The sequence below is a fragment of the Chiloscyllium plagiosum genome, unplaced genomic scaffold, assembly GCF_037043375.1.
Source record: "Chiloscyllium plagiosum isolate Xiang-an unplaced genomic scaffold, Cpla_swu_hap1 HiC_scaffold_21, whole genome shotgun sequence".
Lineage (NCBI taxonomy): Eukaryota > Metazoa > Chordata > Chondrichthyes > Orectolobiformes > Hemiscylliidae > Chiloscyllium > Chiloscyllium plagiosum.
This window is the reverse complement of record NW_028270159.1, coordinates 33080090-33099192: the sequence shown is the minus strand read 5'-3', so window position 1 is coordinate 33099192 and position 19103 is coordinate 33080090. Positions and strand designations below refer to the sequence as shown.

The window sequence follows — 19103 nt, the reverse complement described above, 5'->3', positions numbered from 1 at the left end:
ATCCAATATGGTGAACTGCAGGCATGAAAACTAAACATTGTTCCCATGAGCTTCCTGAGGCTAACAGCTGGCAATTGTTTCTCAACTGCTGTTGAACATAATAATTCAGGAACTGACAAGTCTCCATATTATCCAGCAATCTGACATTACTGGGAAATTAAATCCAACTACATGGACAACAAGCATGGGGTTATAGAAGTAGCCATAGTTTACACAATGGTCATTTCTATGTTGAGTTAAAAAAATAGGATTACAATTCACTAGGAAGTATTCCTTTAATTATAGCTAACAAACCGCAATCAAAATATAATTTTCATTTCTACATAAATTCACTCACACAAGGCACGTACGTCTTCATTAGATAATCTGGTGAAGTCGGAGAATTCTTCTCACTTTCTCTCATGATATCCCCTATCACTGAAAAAGTAGTATTAGTTCTTTGGTCTCATCAGAACTACTGAGCAGAGAACAACTGATTGGTCTTTGTTTCTTGAGACTGTGTACAAGAAGCAAATGTAATTGCTTCAAGAATTCCAATGTGGCCAAGATTTATAAATTCAGCATGAGAGAGGGGATCTAACCAGGAAATTATTGCTCAACATCACTTCACAGTGTTTTAAACCATTGTTGTCTACTGCCTCACCATTTGTTTAAATAAGCCTTGTCTTAAAAGTATGATGATTAAGGGATGAGGAATCTAGATATGAAGAAAGACCTTGGAAGCTTTCATTCTGGAGCCAAACGAGGTGAAAAGTTTGATCAGAGATTTTTTTTTTTTAAATCTTGTACAGGTGAACAGTGCTCTTTTGCAGTTTTCCAATGGAGATAATTTACAAATTTATCAAAGAAGCTAGGTCCAAAGAAACATTTTCACGCACTGGAAGCGTAATGTGGAATTGTCTTACACAAAAGAATGTTGCAATAAGGTCCACGTTTATTTTCAAATGAGATTAAAAACTACGATTTAGCATCGCTCTTTATCAAATACATGGAGTGAACACAGTAGGTGACTCATTTCCAGAAAAAAGAAACAACAGCATGGACTCTGTTTTTGTGCAGTAATATCCTTTTAAACTTTGCTTTAAAGCTCTGAAAGGTTTCTGAAAGTAAAATTTGAAAACAGCTAGTTACCGTACAATGTTTCAATCTACAATAAAAAGTGTTCGATGGTAACGCTCTCCTCCACAAAGATAGACAACATGATTGGCAAAACCACTGAAGTGCTGAAACCTAGTTCCTCTCAAAATTTATGTTCAAATTATTTCAACTGTTTTAGCCAGGATGTTTATTTTCAGCCAGCATCTGAAGGAACTGCAATGGGGAGAGATTTAAAACCAGATTTCCTCCAGGCACTAAAAAAAAGCATGTCTATTTATGTTGCATTTTCAAGGGACTCTGCAGAAAGAGATCTAAAATTCAGAGATATTCAGAATTTATGTAATGCTTATAAAAGTCATGCATTGTTGATAATAGTATATTAAATAGTGCACAGGAAATAAAAAACCAATCCGGTAATTTTAGCAGCTTGGAAACAAGTAAGTGAGCAGGAATAAACAATTCAGTCCACAGAGTCTTCCCTCCCACTCTTAAACCACAGTTGGTAATCTAACTCGATACCAGCCATTTTCCCACACAACTCTCATCTCAGAATATCATTAGTATCTAAAACTCTCCATCTTGAACATACTCAATTATTGAAATTCTCTATCCCAAGATCTCTGGGTGTTGAGATTCACCACCTTCTCCAAGTGAAAAATTTCAGTGAAAAATTACATACTCCCTTAATCTGAGACTCCGTCCCCTGGTATTAGACCACCCACGCCTGGAGGAAGACCCATCTTCGTTACATCAAAGATAAAGCAGAAGGAAGTCACTAGGCTTTATAGACACATCATGTTTCATTAGATGGGGTTTAAGAATTGTATATAGGAGAAAGTGAGGGATGCATATGCTGGAGATCAGAGTTGAGAGTGCAGTGCTGGAAAAACACAGGTCAGGCAGCATCCAAAGAGGAGAATCGACATTTCAGGCAATAAGCACTTCATCAGGAATGAGGCTGGTGGGTTGGGGCGGGATTGGTGGGATCGGAAGGTAACTGGGAAGGTGATAGGTGGATGAAGGTGAGAGAGAGAGTGATAGGTCAGGTGGGGGGGGGCGTGCCGACTTGGAGGCTTGGGATTGGGATAACATGGGAGGGGGTGGAAATATATCTAGTACGGGGAAGCTTTGCTATCAATAAAATCTGCAGTTACATCAGACCTTTATGTCCTCTTTACAAAAAAGACTTCACAAATCACAAAGTGCTTCTGCAAAGTTGTTGTAATGTTGCAAACATGGCAAATTAACATAGTAAGACCTCACAAATGAAATAAAAATATCCATATTTATGTTTGTATGAAAGGGTATGGGCTGAGGGATAAAATGTTGTGCAAGACACTAGCAAAATGTCTTTGTTCTTCAATAAGCACAACCAGAAAGTCATTCACACCCAAGTACGTGAGGAAACCCATATTTACAAGCAGAATATGTTTAACCTAAAAGACAGCACCTATAATAGTACAACAATCCCACAGCAGTACACTGAAACGTCAACTTTAATTACAATTCAAATTTCCAGTTTGAACTGTCACTCAGAATCAAATGCTACCATTGAGCCAATGCTCAGAGTTAATTAAATCTCAAATTTTCCTAATAAACATAATGAGTGAGTAATAGCTTTGTTTATGTAAAGAATCACTGATATTTTGATGTGATACAGTTAACTGGAAGTCTTTTAAAAGATTTGAATCCTTCACATGAGGTTCAGTGGAGACTGGAAATTGAACTTGGAACTACGTCATCAATATCCCATGGTTAAATCTTGCCCGAGTTCTACAGCTCCTTTTGAAAAGGAACATTGCCTGTTTATAAACAGCAGTTTCACTACCAACTTGAGCTCTCCATGAGGGGAAAAAAAAAAGTGTTTTACTTAGAAAATGCAAAGTTAAATATAACGCACTCAGTCCCAGATGGTACATGAATAAAATTTAAACAGCGGATTTGATATAATGAACAATTGAACATAAACACACAGCTTGGCTGAATTGCTGAAAATCTCACTTTGGGTGTCAGAATGGTATGGATATACTGCTAGTCTAAGACAGGAGGGTTTAAAGCAGACCAGCACTCTTATGAAGAGAAATATTACATCTGCCTTTTGAAGGTGATATATACAGATCTTATTTAAAATAGGCTAGGATAAGCCAAACGTTCCAACAACATCTGAAGTCTATTACTGGCAATTCAACTTGCTGCTGTTAGAGACATTTTGCTTTGTGCACAAGGCTGCTTAATCATTCATGGGACGCTGACATCACTGTTAAGGCCAGCACTTATTATCTTGCTTGGTGAACTGCCTTCTTGCACTGCTGCAGTCTGTGCTGAAGGTACATTCACAGTGATATTAAAAAAGGAGTTTTCAAGGGTTTTCACCCAACGACGAAGAACTTGGAATAGTCAGCAACTCAATGCAATTGCACATGGACTTGGTGCATTGTCATTTCTAACTCATGTTCATCCATCTGCTCATTAGATCGCTATTAACTCAATCACTTTACTAATGAATTCCTCCTCATTGCTTTAACTGCGTAAAGACATTTCTCCCAAATTTATGACTGCATCTATATTTTTGCTGTTAGTCACCCCTCCCAAAAAAGGGAGGAAACTCATGTTTACAGCCAGAATATCAATACCTTCCATAATTATGAAGGCCTCTATGAAGCCACTCTTCAGCCTGACAAATCATTGTATTGATGCCATTCTCAGTCTGCTGACATGAATCAGACTGTATGAGGAAAGGATCTTGTTTTTTTTTTCCAGTGGTTAGCACTGCTGCCTCATAACACGAGGGACCCGGGCTCGATTTGCACATTCTCCCAGTGTCTGCTTGGGTTTCCTCCGAGTGCTCCGGATCGCTCCCTTCCTGACAGTCCAAAGATGTGCAGGTTAGGTAAACTGGCCATGCTAAATTGCCCATCGTGTTAGGTGCATTAGTCAGAGGGAAATGGGTCTGGGTGTGTTTCTCTTCAGAGGGTCAGTGTGGACTTGTTAGGCTGAATGGCCTGTTTCCACACTGTGGATAATCTAACCTAACCTTAACTCCGAACATTGCTTCGTCCCCTATAAACGTTCTAATTGCTCCCAAGAGTTTCTACTATCTAAATTTAAGTTGTTTTCTGGCCTAAACATTGAAGGTTAACTGCTTGGAAAACTTTTATTTTAAATACATTTGGTATTTTTCATCAAGCGCCAAACAGCTTTCCATTGATTTAAGTCTCATTAGTTGCTAGTGTTTACTTCCAGTACAGTAACACTCAAGCTTGACAGCCTGTTCAAGTGTCAAATCTACTTAAAAATGACAATAGCCTAAATTAAGAGAAATAGAAACCCTTCCATCAGGGTCAAATTGCAGGGTCTATCATCCTTAGTGTGTGGCCCTGTTTCAATTATCTTATTGATCGTTTGCTTGTACCTCATGTCACTTCAGTGTAGAAGCCTGATGTTCAAGTATCACAAGGCTGAACTCCTCTCCTGTGTACAAGCTGAGAAAAGTAAACAGTTATTGTTGAAGTGCCTTTAAAAAGGAGAGGGGTTATAACCAATTGAAAATGTTCAGCTTTTGCAATGGAATAATAGCCATTGGACTCCTCAGCTTTAAAGTTTCTGCCCAGTCAGGATCTAAGCCTTTAGGACACAAGTTTCTTACTTGCTTTGGGAAAGGTCTGTTTTGTCAGTCTCTCACAAAAACAAACTGATTCAATTCTGACACAGGGGGTGGTTGTGTTGTGAGTGAAGTTATCAGTAACACATCACTAAAAGTCAACATTCTGCACCTGAAACATCCAATTATCTGAGATTCCCTCAGTGACTGCCCCACAAACCAAAATTGAGGAGATGGACTGCCCATCAATGGGAAGGACTGGGAGAAATACATGTTGAAACATGCCTTTCAGATGAGATAATGCATAGCAAAACCTATGTTGATGTGCCTTTTGTATCATCACAAGTTAAACTGCCTATATTAACTCTGCTACAACCTACGAGGCATTCAAATGGCAACATCTAAGTTGTATTACCACAAAGCAAAACAAGAAGTTAGAATGACTTGAGGCCTTTGACATAAAAAGCACAACACTAGCAAACGGTCACATGTCCGAAAGCTTGGCATAGCCATTTGAACAAACTCCTTTTTAATAGGAAAATGTTGCATTCCTAGGGTTCAGTGTTTATTTACACACTGTTCACATTGTCAGCGGATTTTTTTTATAATACATATTTAACCTTCAAATAAGAGGGAAGGAAAAACAGATCATATTAAAAACAACTAATTTAGAGTCAGTTTACCGAGAGATGGCAAATAGCTACTGGTATTAGGGAGATAAAGTATTTCTGTTCTTGCCATTTAATCCGAATCAACTTCTTCTCTCACAGTAAAGAAATTGTTCTATTGTAGTTTAATATTTATTATTGTTCAATTTAAAGATGGGCCCCTAAAAAGGTTTGTGTTTCTATTCTAACCTCCCTATGATAAAGCTGGTCAGCATGTTCAAGGTTGAATATTTCACTGCAAAAGTAAATGGACTTTTAGGCAACAAAACCAAATGAGCAGCTTAACTTTGTCATTTTAAATACAACAGGTGATTTTACTTCATTGTGACAATATTCCAGCCATTGCATATGGCATGTACATTTTTGGTTGACCAATTATAGGGGGACAAAATTCCAGGAAACAAAAAAAAAAATCAACCTTTATTTCACAATTACATTTCAGCGATTTCTTTCCGGTCCCTTCCTTCCCTGTAACGTCTCAGAATGTCTTCAAATTGCATTACAATTAAGAATTCACAACAAAATCAAATGCACATACAAAAACAGTAGAAGTAGACTCTTTGGCCCATCAAGCTCCATTTAATAAGTTCATGGTTGACCGGTGTTTTAAATTTTACATTCCCATCTACCCTCCAACGAGAATCTATCTCCTCCTTAATAATATTCAAATGGTCCCACCTTCAGAAGGAGAATCTAAAGCCGCACACCAAGTTTCTCAAGATCCCTAAAGGGGGCAATTGGAGCGATAGAGTCAGATGTACAGCACGGAAACAGACCCTTCGGTCCAACCTGTCCATGCCGACCAGATATCCCAATGCAATCTAGTCCCATCTGCCAGTACCTAGCCCATATTCCTCCAAACTTTTCCTATTCTTCCATTTTAATATAATGCCCCCTAGTTTTGGATTGACCCAAAAGTGAAAATGGCCTGTTCACATTCACCTTGTCAGGATCAATCATACATCTTGTACATTTTAATCAAGTCACCAATCACATCTAAACTGCAGTGCAAACAAGCAGAGTCTGTCAAATGTATCCTTATAATACAGCCAATTTAACCCATTATCAAATCTAATATCCTCCTCTGATTTGCCTCCAATGCATTTACGTCCTCCCCTACAGAGGCCAAATCATTATACTGTATTCAAGATGGGAGTGTCACCAATGCCAACTGAAGCATAGCATCCTCATTTTGATTTTCAATGAAAGGATAGCATCCAATCAACATTCTTGATCACTTGCTTTCATTCATGGGCCAGTATTTATTGCAGATGCCAAATTGCCCCAAGAAGGTGATAATGAACTGCCATATTGAACTGTCACAATATACTAGTTTAGGTACACTGACAATACTATTAGGGAAGGATTTCTGGATTTTGACCCAGTGACATTGAAGGGATGATGATATACTTCCAAACTAAGATTTGGTGTAGTTTGGTGGGGAACTTAATTGTGGCATTCCCACATATTGCTGCCCTCGTCATTCTAGTGGGTAGTGGTTAAGGTTCTCCAAGATACTTTCTAAAAGAAGCTTAATAATATTCTGCAATGCATCTTATAGATGGCGCACACTTATGCTACTGAGCATCAATAATGGAGGGACCAAATGGCACCACATTTACAATCAAGCAACTACTTTATCCTGAATGGTATCAAGCTTCTTGAGTGTTGTTGGAGCCACACCTGTCAAGGCAAGTAGATTCCATCAAACACACGACAATGTCCATGATACCGTTTCTGCCTAGTTGTTCTACTTGCATACCAACTTTGTGCATCTCATGCATTAGAATGCCTAAATGTCTCTGCTGCTCAGGATTCCAGACACAAATCTCTAAGTAATACTGTTTTTAATCATCCTTCCTGCCAAAGTGGATTAGCTCACAGTTTCCACCTTATGCTCCATCTGCCAGACTTTTGCACACTCACTCAACCTATTGACATCTGTTGGTAGCCTCCTACATGATTCGTCACTTTCTATGGACTGAGAACAGAGTCCACCCAGACTCAAAGACCTGTCAATCCACAGTCCAATCAATGTGCCATGTATTGTTTCTCTCATGAATACCTTTCACAAAATTTTTATCTCTCCCTTCCATCATCTAATTTACACACATTAGTGGAACTTCTTTTATGTCCTTATGGTATAAAGCAAAATAATTATTCCTTTCATCTGTCATTTAAGTATTATCACCTATTAATTCCCATTCTCACTTTAAAAGGAACAACTGTTTTTGCATACATGTAGAAATTGTCTTGAAATTCCTCGCTGGACTTCTCACACACTAAGTTTCTTCCTCCTGATTTTTTTTTTGTCATGTACTGTCACTCTTTATATTTGACCCATTATCTGACCTGCCACCATCTTTGTGCAGTAGTATGTTTTTACCTCAGTTTGACGCTTTTCCTAACTTCTTTAGTTAATCATGCCTAGTATCTCCTCCCTTTAGAATTTTTCTTCACAGGTGAAATACAGTAACCCTGAATATTCTGAAATATTCACTTGAAATACCTGCCACTATCTCCACTGATCTACCCCTTTGTCCAGTATGCCAATTCACTTCAACTCGCTCAATTTTCATGACCATAGTTGCCCTTACTTCAATTTAAAATATTAATCTTGGAATCAATCTTTTCCTTCATAAACTAGACGTTAAATTATTGCCTGCAAAGGAGGTGTCTTTATATCATTCCCACCACAATACCAAGTGTAAAATAACCTGCCTGCGTTCCAAAAAAAAAAATCTGCTGCTGCAAGGAATGCTCAAAAGCATTGCATAAATTCATAATCCAGGTTGCTCAAGCCAATCCAGTTTAGGTATAAACTGGAAAATAAATCAAAGTCACAATGTTATTGCTGTCTTTCACAAACAAGCACATAATATTTCTCACATTGCACACTGTTGCAGGGATCTATGCCACTTCCTCTTTTTCCACTACTCTTCCTTATCTCCACCCAAACCCATCCTACATTTTGATCTCCCGAATCAAGTTAATCTCTGACAATCACAAAAAAGTTACATCTTCATTAACAGTGCTACCCCTTCACCTGTCTTCCTCTATTGTTGTGAATGATAAATATCCCTCAATATTCAGAACCCAAATAACACTAAATAGCTATTAGATTTTAATTATTTACATCAATGAATTTACTTTATGAATGCTAAGCACAGATATATTTTGCTTTGTCCTTGTTATTTTTGTAACATCTAGTTCTGATTGTTGCTGTATTCAAAGATCTTTTCCTTAGTCTCTTCCTGGTATTCTCGGACCATCATTTCCACACATTAATATTTTCTTCTCTTGCCTTTTCTCTACTCTTTGATGTGCCATACATTTCACATATGAACTGTTGCCTGCAACTGAGACCTGCAAATGAACAGCTACATGAAAATGAAAACTTCACAATGAAAATGCTGGTTTCCATTGTACATGGAACTTTATGCATTTTAAATACTATATAATCAAACCAATTAACATTGTTAAAAGATGGCCCTCACAAAGAGGTGAAGCAAGCTACCATATTCTTAAAATTTTAAAACTGGAATAATTCAGCTTGTGCAGTTACTTAGTTACAGCATGACAAAACACCAGAGATACTTGTGTAAGAAAGGCATAGTAGGAACAATTCAAATCAAGTTACAATGCAACTTCTGGTTGCATTAGAAAGCAGAAAGTTTGGAAGAACTGCTGCAAGCAAAACAACAGGCCTAAGTTTCATCCAAGATTCTGGAGGTTAACAAAACCCAGCAAACACTTCCTTATAGATATTTCACCGTGATCAGAAATGTAATTACACATCTGAAGCAGGTGGGACTTGAAACTAGGCTTCTTGGTCCACAGGTAGGGACACTACCTCTACTCTACAAGAGATCCGTTAACATTTGCCTGGGGTTGTGGATGACTAGGCCAGTTGTACCAATTGTCACCACTTCCGCAACATTGCCAGTTATACTGTGCACTGCAGTGTTTCACTTGACAAAGGGGGCTATGTTCATGATAGTTTTGTATTGGTCAAGATTCCCCTGCTATTTCAGCAAAGGTTTGCCTACTTAAAAACAGTATCCTCTTCTCTACAGGAGGTAGATTTCAGATGAACATTTTAAAACACCCATATACCATAATCACATTGAGGACATGCTATTAAAGTCAGTAAAAAAAAAAGTTTTGATCAAATAAATGTAATGTTCTAATATCAGTGCTGGTCCTCACACTACCACATCCCCCCCCCCCCCCCCCCCCCACCCCCACCCTCCCCAACAAAATCGCCCTTTTCTCCTATCAGAGTACAGATAGTGGAGGGAATGTCAAAACCCACTGCTAACTTATTCCTGGTTGCTTTCTATAGATTACTGGTCAAGATACCCCAACAAAAGGATAGGGTTTCTTGGAGCCAAGTCTAAATTGAGTGCTGAACTGTTTAAGCAAAGTGAAAGCCATCAGACCAAGGCACACAGATGACAAATTTCACTCAAGCTCATGAGAATGTTAAACAGGTATGATTTTTCCTTGGTATCAACAATGTTAGTTTACAAACCTTTAACATTTTCTTCATTACTGGCTTGTTACTTCTACTGCTTGTAGTAAGAATCCACCTAATAAGCAAATAGGCTAGTGCTAAATGGAGCAGTGTGACAAATACAAACACCCTCTTCATTTTTAACCAATACAGATTTAGGAATCGCTACAAGCACTAATGCATGCTTAGGCAGTTAATATAACAAAGCCTTCGAGATCAAGTATGGTGAAGTCAATGAGATAAGGGACTCCAGCTGTCGGTCTGATGAACAAAACATTTCAAGGACAGTCAAGCTTAGCACAGCTGGCAAGACATCCATAATGTTCAACTGACTAGTGAGGCCACAGGATATATTAAAAGCAATTGGAATCAAAACACAAAATTGCAGGAGACCAATAGTCTGGTCAATCCCTTAATCTAAGGCAGTATGAACAGACCTGGTTTCTGTCCAAAGTGATTCAACCCACTAGCTATCACATTCTTCTTCAATGAGATTGTAGTACATCTCTACACAGCACAAAGTTGTGGTACACTGTAATGCCACGTTGAACCAAAAAGTGGACAATTCCCATTCTAAAAGGCAATTTCTGAAGAAGGTTATCTAGGATTCCAAAGAGATCTTGATCAATTGAGTCAATAAGCCAAGGCCAGGCAGATGGTATTTAATGTGGATAAATGCAGGGCTTTGCACTTCGATAAGACGAACAAGGAAATGACTTACACAGTTTAATAGTAGGGCTTTGGGGAGTGTTGTCAAACAGACAGACCTAGAGAGAGGGTCAGTAGACAGGGTGATAAAGGCAGCATTTAGTATGCTTGCCTTCTTAGTTCAGAGCATGGAGAATAGGAGTTGGGACATCATGTGATCATACAGGATTTTGGTGAGGCTGTTTTGGAGTATGGAGTGCAGTTTTAGTTGCCATTCATAGGAAGAAAATTATTACATTGGAGAGGGTTCAGAAAAAGATTTAGCAGGATGTTGCTTCGCCTCAATGCTGCAATGGACAGTCAGCCTGATTTATCCCAAAGATGTTCAGTGGGTCTTCAACACTCAAATCTCTTATTCAGACAGAGTGCTACCAATAGAGCCACAGGTAACATTATAGAGTATAACCATTACATACAAATATCATACTGCGCTACAGAGACAAATCAAATCATAAGCGTTGGGTATTTGAGGTGCAGTACGAATGAACAAGCACATTCCAAATCTGCAAGTTGCCTGGCCAAAAAAACACAATTGTAACAAACAATTGGCTTCTGATTTAAAGAGGGAGGCCAATTTAAAAAGAGCTTTGCTTTAATAATTGCATATTAGATCAAGCATTATGTGGTATAACACTTTGTAATGAATGAACGTCAACCTATTTTCCATCAGCAAAGCCTCAAGTCAACTGCAGGCCTTTTTTTTTTTAAGAAAACAGTTTCAAACACATCCTTGTTACAATGCAACAAATAGTGAAAACTACTGACTACAGACCATCATTCCTATCAGGAATTTATGCAGTGCAACAAGAGTAAAGGTCAGTGCACATCTGAATTTTCAGTTTATGATCTTGGAGGACAAACGTTGCTTGCTGAAAGTACAAGTTTAGCGAGCCACTTGTTATCATGTTCTGTACATGCTATTGTTAACACTAAAATTGTCCACAATTAGAGAATGCAAATATCCTTACAAACATGTCAAACTCTAAATTACATCCTCTCATCACTTGTGACCACTTCACATTTCAGTTTAGCACCTCTCAGTTTCCTAACTTGCACAGGCAAAACTAAAGTGCTTCAATCAATTCCACCTTATTATCAAAATCTAAAATGTTAGAAGATGTCCTAACATCACAATTTTCCTTTAACATTAAATTATGCAAACACACTGGGTACAATTTTACTCCATTTTGTCCGAAGACAGATTTAGTCTCAACTACATGTGAGGTGCTGTGGAAGGTTGACTTGTGCAATACTAATCACAATGTTTGTGGGTGGCATGGTGGCACAGTGGTTAGCACTGCTGCCTCACAGCACCAGAGACCCTGAGTTCAATTCCCACCTCAGGCAACTGTCTGTGTGGAGTTTTGCGCATTCTCCCCAGTGTCTGCGTGGGTTTCCCCTGAGTGCTCCAGTTTCCTCCCATAGTCCAAATAAAATGTGCAGATTAGGTGAATTGGCCATGCTAAATTGCCCGTAGTGTTAGGTGCAGGGGAATGGATCTGGGTGGGTTGCTCTTCAGAGGGTCGGTATGGACTTGTTGGGCCAAAGGGCCTGTTTCCACACTAAGTAATCTCATCTGATATTATGATTTATGCATCTGTTTTAGAAATATGCACATTTCTACTCACTTATTTTCCCAAAGCAACCCATGGTGCCTCTTTCCTCCCAAACCCCTCTATGAAACTCAGGTTAGCAACAATTATCAGCCTCTTGTGCCTGAGGAAATTAGGTACTTTTACATAACCAATTTTCACTAGGCATGAGCGATTATGCGCTACAGGATTCCAGGGCTCAAATTCAGTGCAGCCTATCACAGCTAAAATCAAATAGGTTTGCTCTCCTCTATTCCCCACACTGATTCCAAATCTTCAATCATCCATCACGCAAATCTTCACGAATTCCAGCTTTTCATTTGAACTTTAAAAGGACCACAATCTATGGAAACATTTTTAACCATAGCTTACCACTTAGAAAGCCATATTATGCAGCTTCCAGTTAAGATGTTTTGAGAAACCACAATAGATTACTGGGTGGATAGTTTCACTACTTCAAGAGAAGAAAAACTACCAATTCATAGCCTGATTCAGTTTCAGGATGACATCTCACATATTTGCACTGACTGATATACTAGTTAATCAGGGCTCAACAGCACAGTTTGCAGTTAATATCTTTTGGAAGCAAAGAAATTATTCAGCAGCTTATCAGCAGTTTGATCATTTAAAAACACAGTCTCATCTTGCATCTCTATACTCAGTGAAAAGCAGCTCAAAACAGACTGCAGTCCTTTGAAAATCCCAGACATCGGAGTAAAAAGCACATATTTCTCATATAACATTTTACTGAAAGAACTTGGTTAGTACGCACAAGACCCAGTCTTGAATCAGACATTTAAAACGATGACTCGCTGCAGTGCCAGATGGACCTAAATTTCTGTCCGAGAACTCATTAAACCACCAAGGAAGGGTCCAAAGAAAACAACCCACAGTCAGAGCTATGGAATGCTATTTTAAAAAAAAACAGATTCTGCACACAGGAGTATTACCAGCCTGAGAACATTTCTGTTCTAAAAGTAAATCATTCTTCCTTGATGGCAGCTCAAGTACCAACTATTTCAACAGGCTTTTTTTTTGTATAATCTGCAATGCACAACGTTTCACTTCGAGCGGCAGTAAGCACAGCAGCATGGTAGCTGGGATAAAATCCCACATAGAAATCAAAACCAGAGCCACTGAAATACAGTGGCTGTGCTTCCTGAAGAGGTCAAGAGGTGACATAACTGCAACGTGTGATGCATACATGGTCTAACTTGTTCAAATTGAACCAGTTTCTTGTCACAACACAATGGAATTTTGACATCAAAAAATCCATAATGGAATGTACAAGTCCAGACAATACTTCATTCAGTAAGTATCTCTGGCTTTACAGCACAGGGTGTTGGTCATTCACTCCTCTTTCATCTATAAGAGTTCTTCATAAACTTTTGGTCTTTAGCCACCAAAGCTTTGTAACAGATCACTACTAGTGCAGGAAATAGAAGAACATTAAAAGACAAATCCTGTTACCTTTTAAAATATATTATATATGATGCAAATACATTCTGAGACATTAGGTGAAAGGTAACAAAGTGAATTACACAGAATGGTTATATATTCTATGGAATAAAACTAAATACAAATTTCACAATTATGCTGTAAAATAACAAGATACTGAAGCAAAATAACCCAATTCCTGTTTCACACTACTCCACCCTATAATAGTTTTCATAAATACATTGCAAGTATATTGTACCTGCAAAACCTTGCCATTAAAAAGAACAACCAAAAATTCCAGAGATGCAAGATATGCAAATTCACACAAACATTGTTGCAATTCAAGCCAGGTTCATTTATCGAAAATAATTATTTTTAGCTAATGCAATAATTCACTAAATCAGGGTCAATTATCAGCTTCAAATATTCAGTAGAGACAACATTATAATTGCGTGTATGCTATCACTAAGTCCAGTTTCCCCATGCTATTAATGTGGGTGCTAAGAACAGTCACATTTTTTTCAAATCAGTTATGACTTACGCTTCATCAGCACAGAAGATTGAATAACTAGTGAAAATCATTCATTCATAATTCATGGGCCATCACAGCATTGCTGATAAGGATATTTATTAACTGAGGTGGATGTCATAATGTGATGCCATATTGAATCACTGCCATCTGTATGGTGGCACTGATGTTGTCAAATTAAAATAAAAGTTGCTGTTATTAACTAAGTGAGATACAAAAAAAACTGCAGATGCTAGAATCCAAAAAAGGTACACAAGCAGGAGGCTGAAGCGTTGACTTCTCCACCTCCTGATACTGCCTGGCTTGTTGTGTTCTTCCAGCCTCCTGCTTGTTAATAACTAAGTGTTCAAGCTTACTTTTTACTTCATTTTAGCAGACTGTAGATTTCAGCTCATTTGGACCAAAGTTCACATTTTAGCCTCTAAAACAATGATCTGTATTGTCCCCAAACTGTTTACTTTAAACTTGGTCATGTTATTCATAACCACTGGCAGCATTTATTCACCCCATAGCTATGTGGGTAGACCATCTCAAACCAAAGCAATGAGGTAACTTCCAATCCTGTTGAAAAACTAAAGGGTAATTCTGAAATACTTGCTATATGTCAGAACACCCAGTTTTCACTCAGCCACCACTTGTGCTGAAAGCAATACATTACTTCATATCATTAGCATTAATAAGCACCCAACAAAGAGAGCACTGTAAGAAATTACAGCCTTCAATAAACTAGCATCTTCCACCCAGTATGACTTTCTCATAAACCTAGCTAATACCATATTGATGCTTCCCCCCTCTCTGCAAAAAGCACAACAATACTATAAAGGTAATAGTCACAAAGGTTATATTTTGAATATACTTTGAGGCAGTACATTCCCCCACTGAAGTCAAGGAATTGTCTGGCACCTTGTGTACACTTCTTTACTATGAAAATGTTTGAAAAGAATCAAAAGTTGATCTCAACAAGATGATCAGAGGTGGTGACCATTGCTACAGCTAGGGACCTGTCTTGCGCTCAATTAGAAAGGTTCATACAAACGATCAACATGATGAAAACTACCAGCCCACAGAATTCAAATATATTAATGTGTCCTTGTTAAGGGGCATGAGCTTCTTCAGGTGGCGTTTTTTTTTTTAAGATTTAGATTCCCTACAGTGTGGAAACAGACCCTTCGGCCCAACAAATCCACACCAACCCTCCAAAGAGCAACCTACCCAGACCCACTCACCTACACTTACACCTGACTAATCCACCTAACACTATGGGCAATTTAGCATGGCCAATTCACCTAACCTGCACATCTTTGGACTGTGGGAGAAAACCCACACAGACACAGGGAGAACATGCAAACTCCACACAGACAGTTGCCCGAGGCGGTATTTGAAGCTGGGTCCCTGGTGCTGTGAGGCAGCAATGCTAACTATTGAGTCACCATGCCGCACTGTGGTGTTCGTCAGCAAGTGCCCATCTTCTATATGAAGGCAGAATAGGAAAGATGAAAGAAGAATTCCCTAAAATACTGGCTAAAGAGCAGTAGGACGTCTTTACAAGTTACTGAGATCGACACATTATGACAATGTTGGTGCACCCCCGGCCATATAAGTGAGCCACCTTCAACCATCATGGGAAGTATGTTTTTAAAAATATAGATAATACATCGTACCTAACCTGCTAAATCTTAAACTTTTCAAGTTAATTACAACTAGTCGATTGTCTGTTGTAGAAGTGTAGGTTCCAAAGTCTAAATCTTAGATTACTCATGAGATCTTCAGTATCACTATTTCTTTCTCAATTGATAGTGTTTAATCATTTCCTAATCACCTTAGTGCCTGAAGAAGTGTCTCAGAATATTCCTAGCGCCAGGTGTATCACAAAGTGGTGAGCTTTCATCTTCCCTAAACCAAAACAGTTACTGTCAGTTTTGAGAAAACCTGCAGACAATGAATGACAGCTCTTCACTTGTAGTTCACACACTCAAAGCCGCAGTGCAACATTAACAAGCTGGCAGCATCTTTCTGCATGACTGAAGAGAAAACACAGTCAACAGCAAACAGACAAGGTGTCATTTGTTTTGTTTGTGGCCAAGTCGAGCTCTCACCCATTACACACAGGCCAAGACTGTTCCTGACCAAGTCTGATGCTGCTGTTTAAATGGCTGAATCAGACTGGAGAGGCACACAAACAGAATCCAATGTAAAATTGTGGGGAAACATTAACCCCAAGTGACACAGACCAGGGCTGTTCTAGTTTGAACCAAGTCTTTCTGCCGAGTTAGTCACTCAAATATGGCAGTGACTCAGGCTGGGAAAGTAACGATAAATGGAAAATCAGCACTTAGCTACTCCACCATTTCTCACTGATTTCTCATGGAAAGAAAACCAAGAGTGAACAGAATGAAAAATTGGACTTCTGTCTGCTGTATTCAAGCAGCTCTCATTTGGGCTTAAAACATGAAGAGGTGCTCACTTTAGTGAAATACTAACAGAAATATTAAAACCACAACACCCTCATACAAGCCTTTGGTACTGCAAATTTCACAGTTTCCAACAGTGCTCCTGTACTCCACCCCTGCATTAAATGTTTTGCACACACAGAACTTTGAGCAAGACAGGGTGTGGCTGAAAAGTTCTATTTCTTGACTACACTTTTGGAACATTGGATGCAATTCTGGTCTCCCTCCTGTTGGAAGGATGTTGTGAAACTTGAAAGGGTTCAGAAAAGATTTACAAGGACGTTGCCAGGGTTGGAGGACTTGAGCTATAGGGAGAGGCCGAATAGGCTGGGGCTATTTTCCCTGGAGTGTAAGAGGCTGAGGGGTGACCTTATAGATGCTTATAAAATCAAGAAGGGCATGATCTTTTCCCTGGGTGGGAGAGTCCAAAACTAGAGGGCATACGTTTCGGGTGAGGGGGGAAATATTTAAAAGGGACCTAAGGGGTAACATTTTCATGAAGAGGGTGGTGCATATATGGGATGAGCTGCGAGAGAAAATGGTGGAGGCTGGCACAATTACAACATTTAAAACGCATTTGAATGGGTACATCAATAGAAAGGTTTGGAAGGATAGGTGCCAAATGTTGGTACATGGGACAAGATTAGGTTAGGTAAAACAATGACTGCAGATGCTGGAAACCAGATTCTGGATTAGTGGTGTTGGAAGAGCATAGCAGTTCAGGCAGCATCCAAGGAGCTTTGAAATCGACGTTTCGGGCAAAAGCCTGATGAAGGGCTTTTGCCCGAAATGTCGATTTCAAAGCTCCTTAGATGCTGCCTGAACTGCTATGCTCTTCCAGCACCACTAATCCAGAAACAAGATTAGGTTAGGATATCAGTTCGGCATGAAAGAGTTGGATCAAAGGGCTTGTTTCTGTGATGTACATCTCTATGACTCTACTTCTACTCATCATTCTCATGGACTCCCCGTTCCTCTGCACAAAAGCTTTATCCCTACCTTGTACAAAAGCTGACCTCTATTACCTCCTGAGGTCTTTGTCCATGGAAGTACCAATGCTGGCATCCATAATACCCTCCTTCCACTCTCCCAGCAATGGCACAAACCTTCAACCTTTTAACCTAGGTGCTTGAAAACCTCTTCTTATGCTGGAACTTAAACTTCTTTAAAGCCAATACCACCTTTGGCTCAACTGACCAGTCTGCACTGCTGTCTCAGGACTTCCTGAGGTCCTAAATAAACAAGCTAACGCTTTTGGAGCCCAGTGTACCTGGCTGCCTCGAGGAACTAGAGGAGATGCAGATTGTGTTGTTATTTAATTGGAAACCACACTATCGGATTCCTTACATGTGCAGTTTAGTAACTGTAATAGCTGGAGTTAAGATAAGGGTTGTAAAATTGGCGGAATATTTCTCATCTTTCAGATATGAACTCTGAAACTCCACAAACAACCTCAATTATGTGTTTCCTGTAATTAACACACAGTAATACCGCACATCCCTACACTGTTTCATTGTATACAACCAGTTAAAGGGAACCTCTCCCTGCCCAGAAGACGACTCCCCTGATAAGATAGAACGGAAATCCAGTCCCGGGTTGTGGTTACTTGTCTTTCTCGCCTGTGTGGTCCATGTGGAAACATAAAAATTATCTAATGGGGGTGAAGGTGGGGAGAGAGAGAGACCACAGCCGGTCAGCTTCTCAGCCAGTAGCCTCCCCAGAGAACAGCATTGAGCGCTTCAGAATGCTGCCTGTTCCCCATCAATATCCATCAAGAAACTCACACCGGGAATTTAAGAACAAAACAATTCTCGACAAACAAAAGTTTCACAGCATTCGGCTCATTTAGATCTTCACGTGAAGTTTACCAATCTGGAAGTTGCCCAACGCGAGGCAGACAAATCTCTGAGCTCACATTAGAAAGGTCCGGCTTGTTCCTCATACCTGTGATAAACTGACGCCGGTTCTCATCAAGGTGAGTTGAGATTACATCTCCCATTGCGTCCCACTCTCCGCACAGCACTGACCTCCCCCTGCAAATGTTGAGACTGGCCACCCAACACAGATACAAAAGCTTCCCAGAGAGGCGAGACTTGGGAGCTCTTTGCACAAGCGCAAGGAAAAGCTTCTCCAAACACTTCCCTCCCCGCTCGACACACCCCTCCCTTATTCCTTGTTAAACAAGTTTTAATCTCACGGCTGAATCCTTACATTCCCCTCCCTCCCTCTGCTCGGGGTGGGGTTTAAAAATGACACATGCGCTATTACCTTAAACTTTCTAAAGCTGCAGCTCCTGCACACACATGGTTTTCGGGCACAACTAAAAAGGTCGGATCAGAGTTGTAGCATACAACTCTTTTGCTGCAAAAGCCAAACAAATGAAGAGCTTAAACCAAGGAGCAGGGCCAATTGTCTGAAGCCCCCTGCTGGGGAACTCAGTATTTAGTATATTCTAGACTGAGATTGATAGATTTCCAGGTATGAAAGATAGAAAGGGATGTGGA

At 39.5% G+C, this 19103-nt stretch overlaps 1 protein-coding gene across 1 annotated transcript in view; it reads right to left on the bottom strand.

Annotated features, from left to right (window-relative positions):
* Positions 1-18722, bottom strand: part of LOC122564784 (protein Niban 2) — a 195210-nt gene extending 176488 nt beyond the window's left edge. Inside the window, exon 1 of the mRNA XM_043720003.2 lies at positions 18544-18722. Coding sequence (XP_043575938.1) covers positions 18544-18598 — 55 coding nt within the window. The 5' untranslated portion in view covers positions 18599-18722. The remainder of the gene's footprint in view (positions 1-18543) is intronic.
* Positions 18723-19103: the final 381 nt, after the last annotated feature.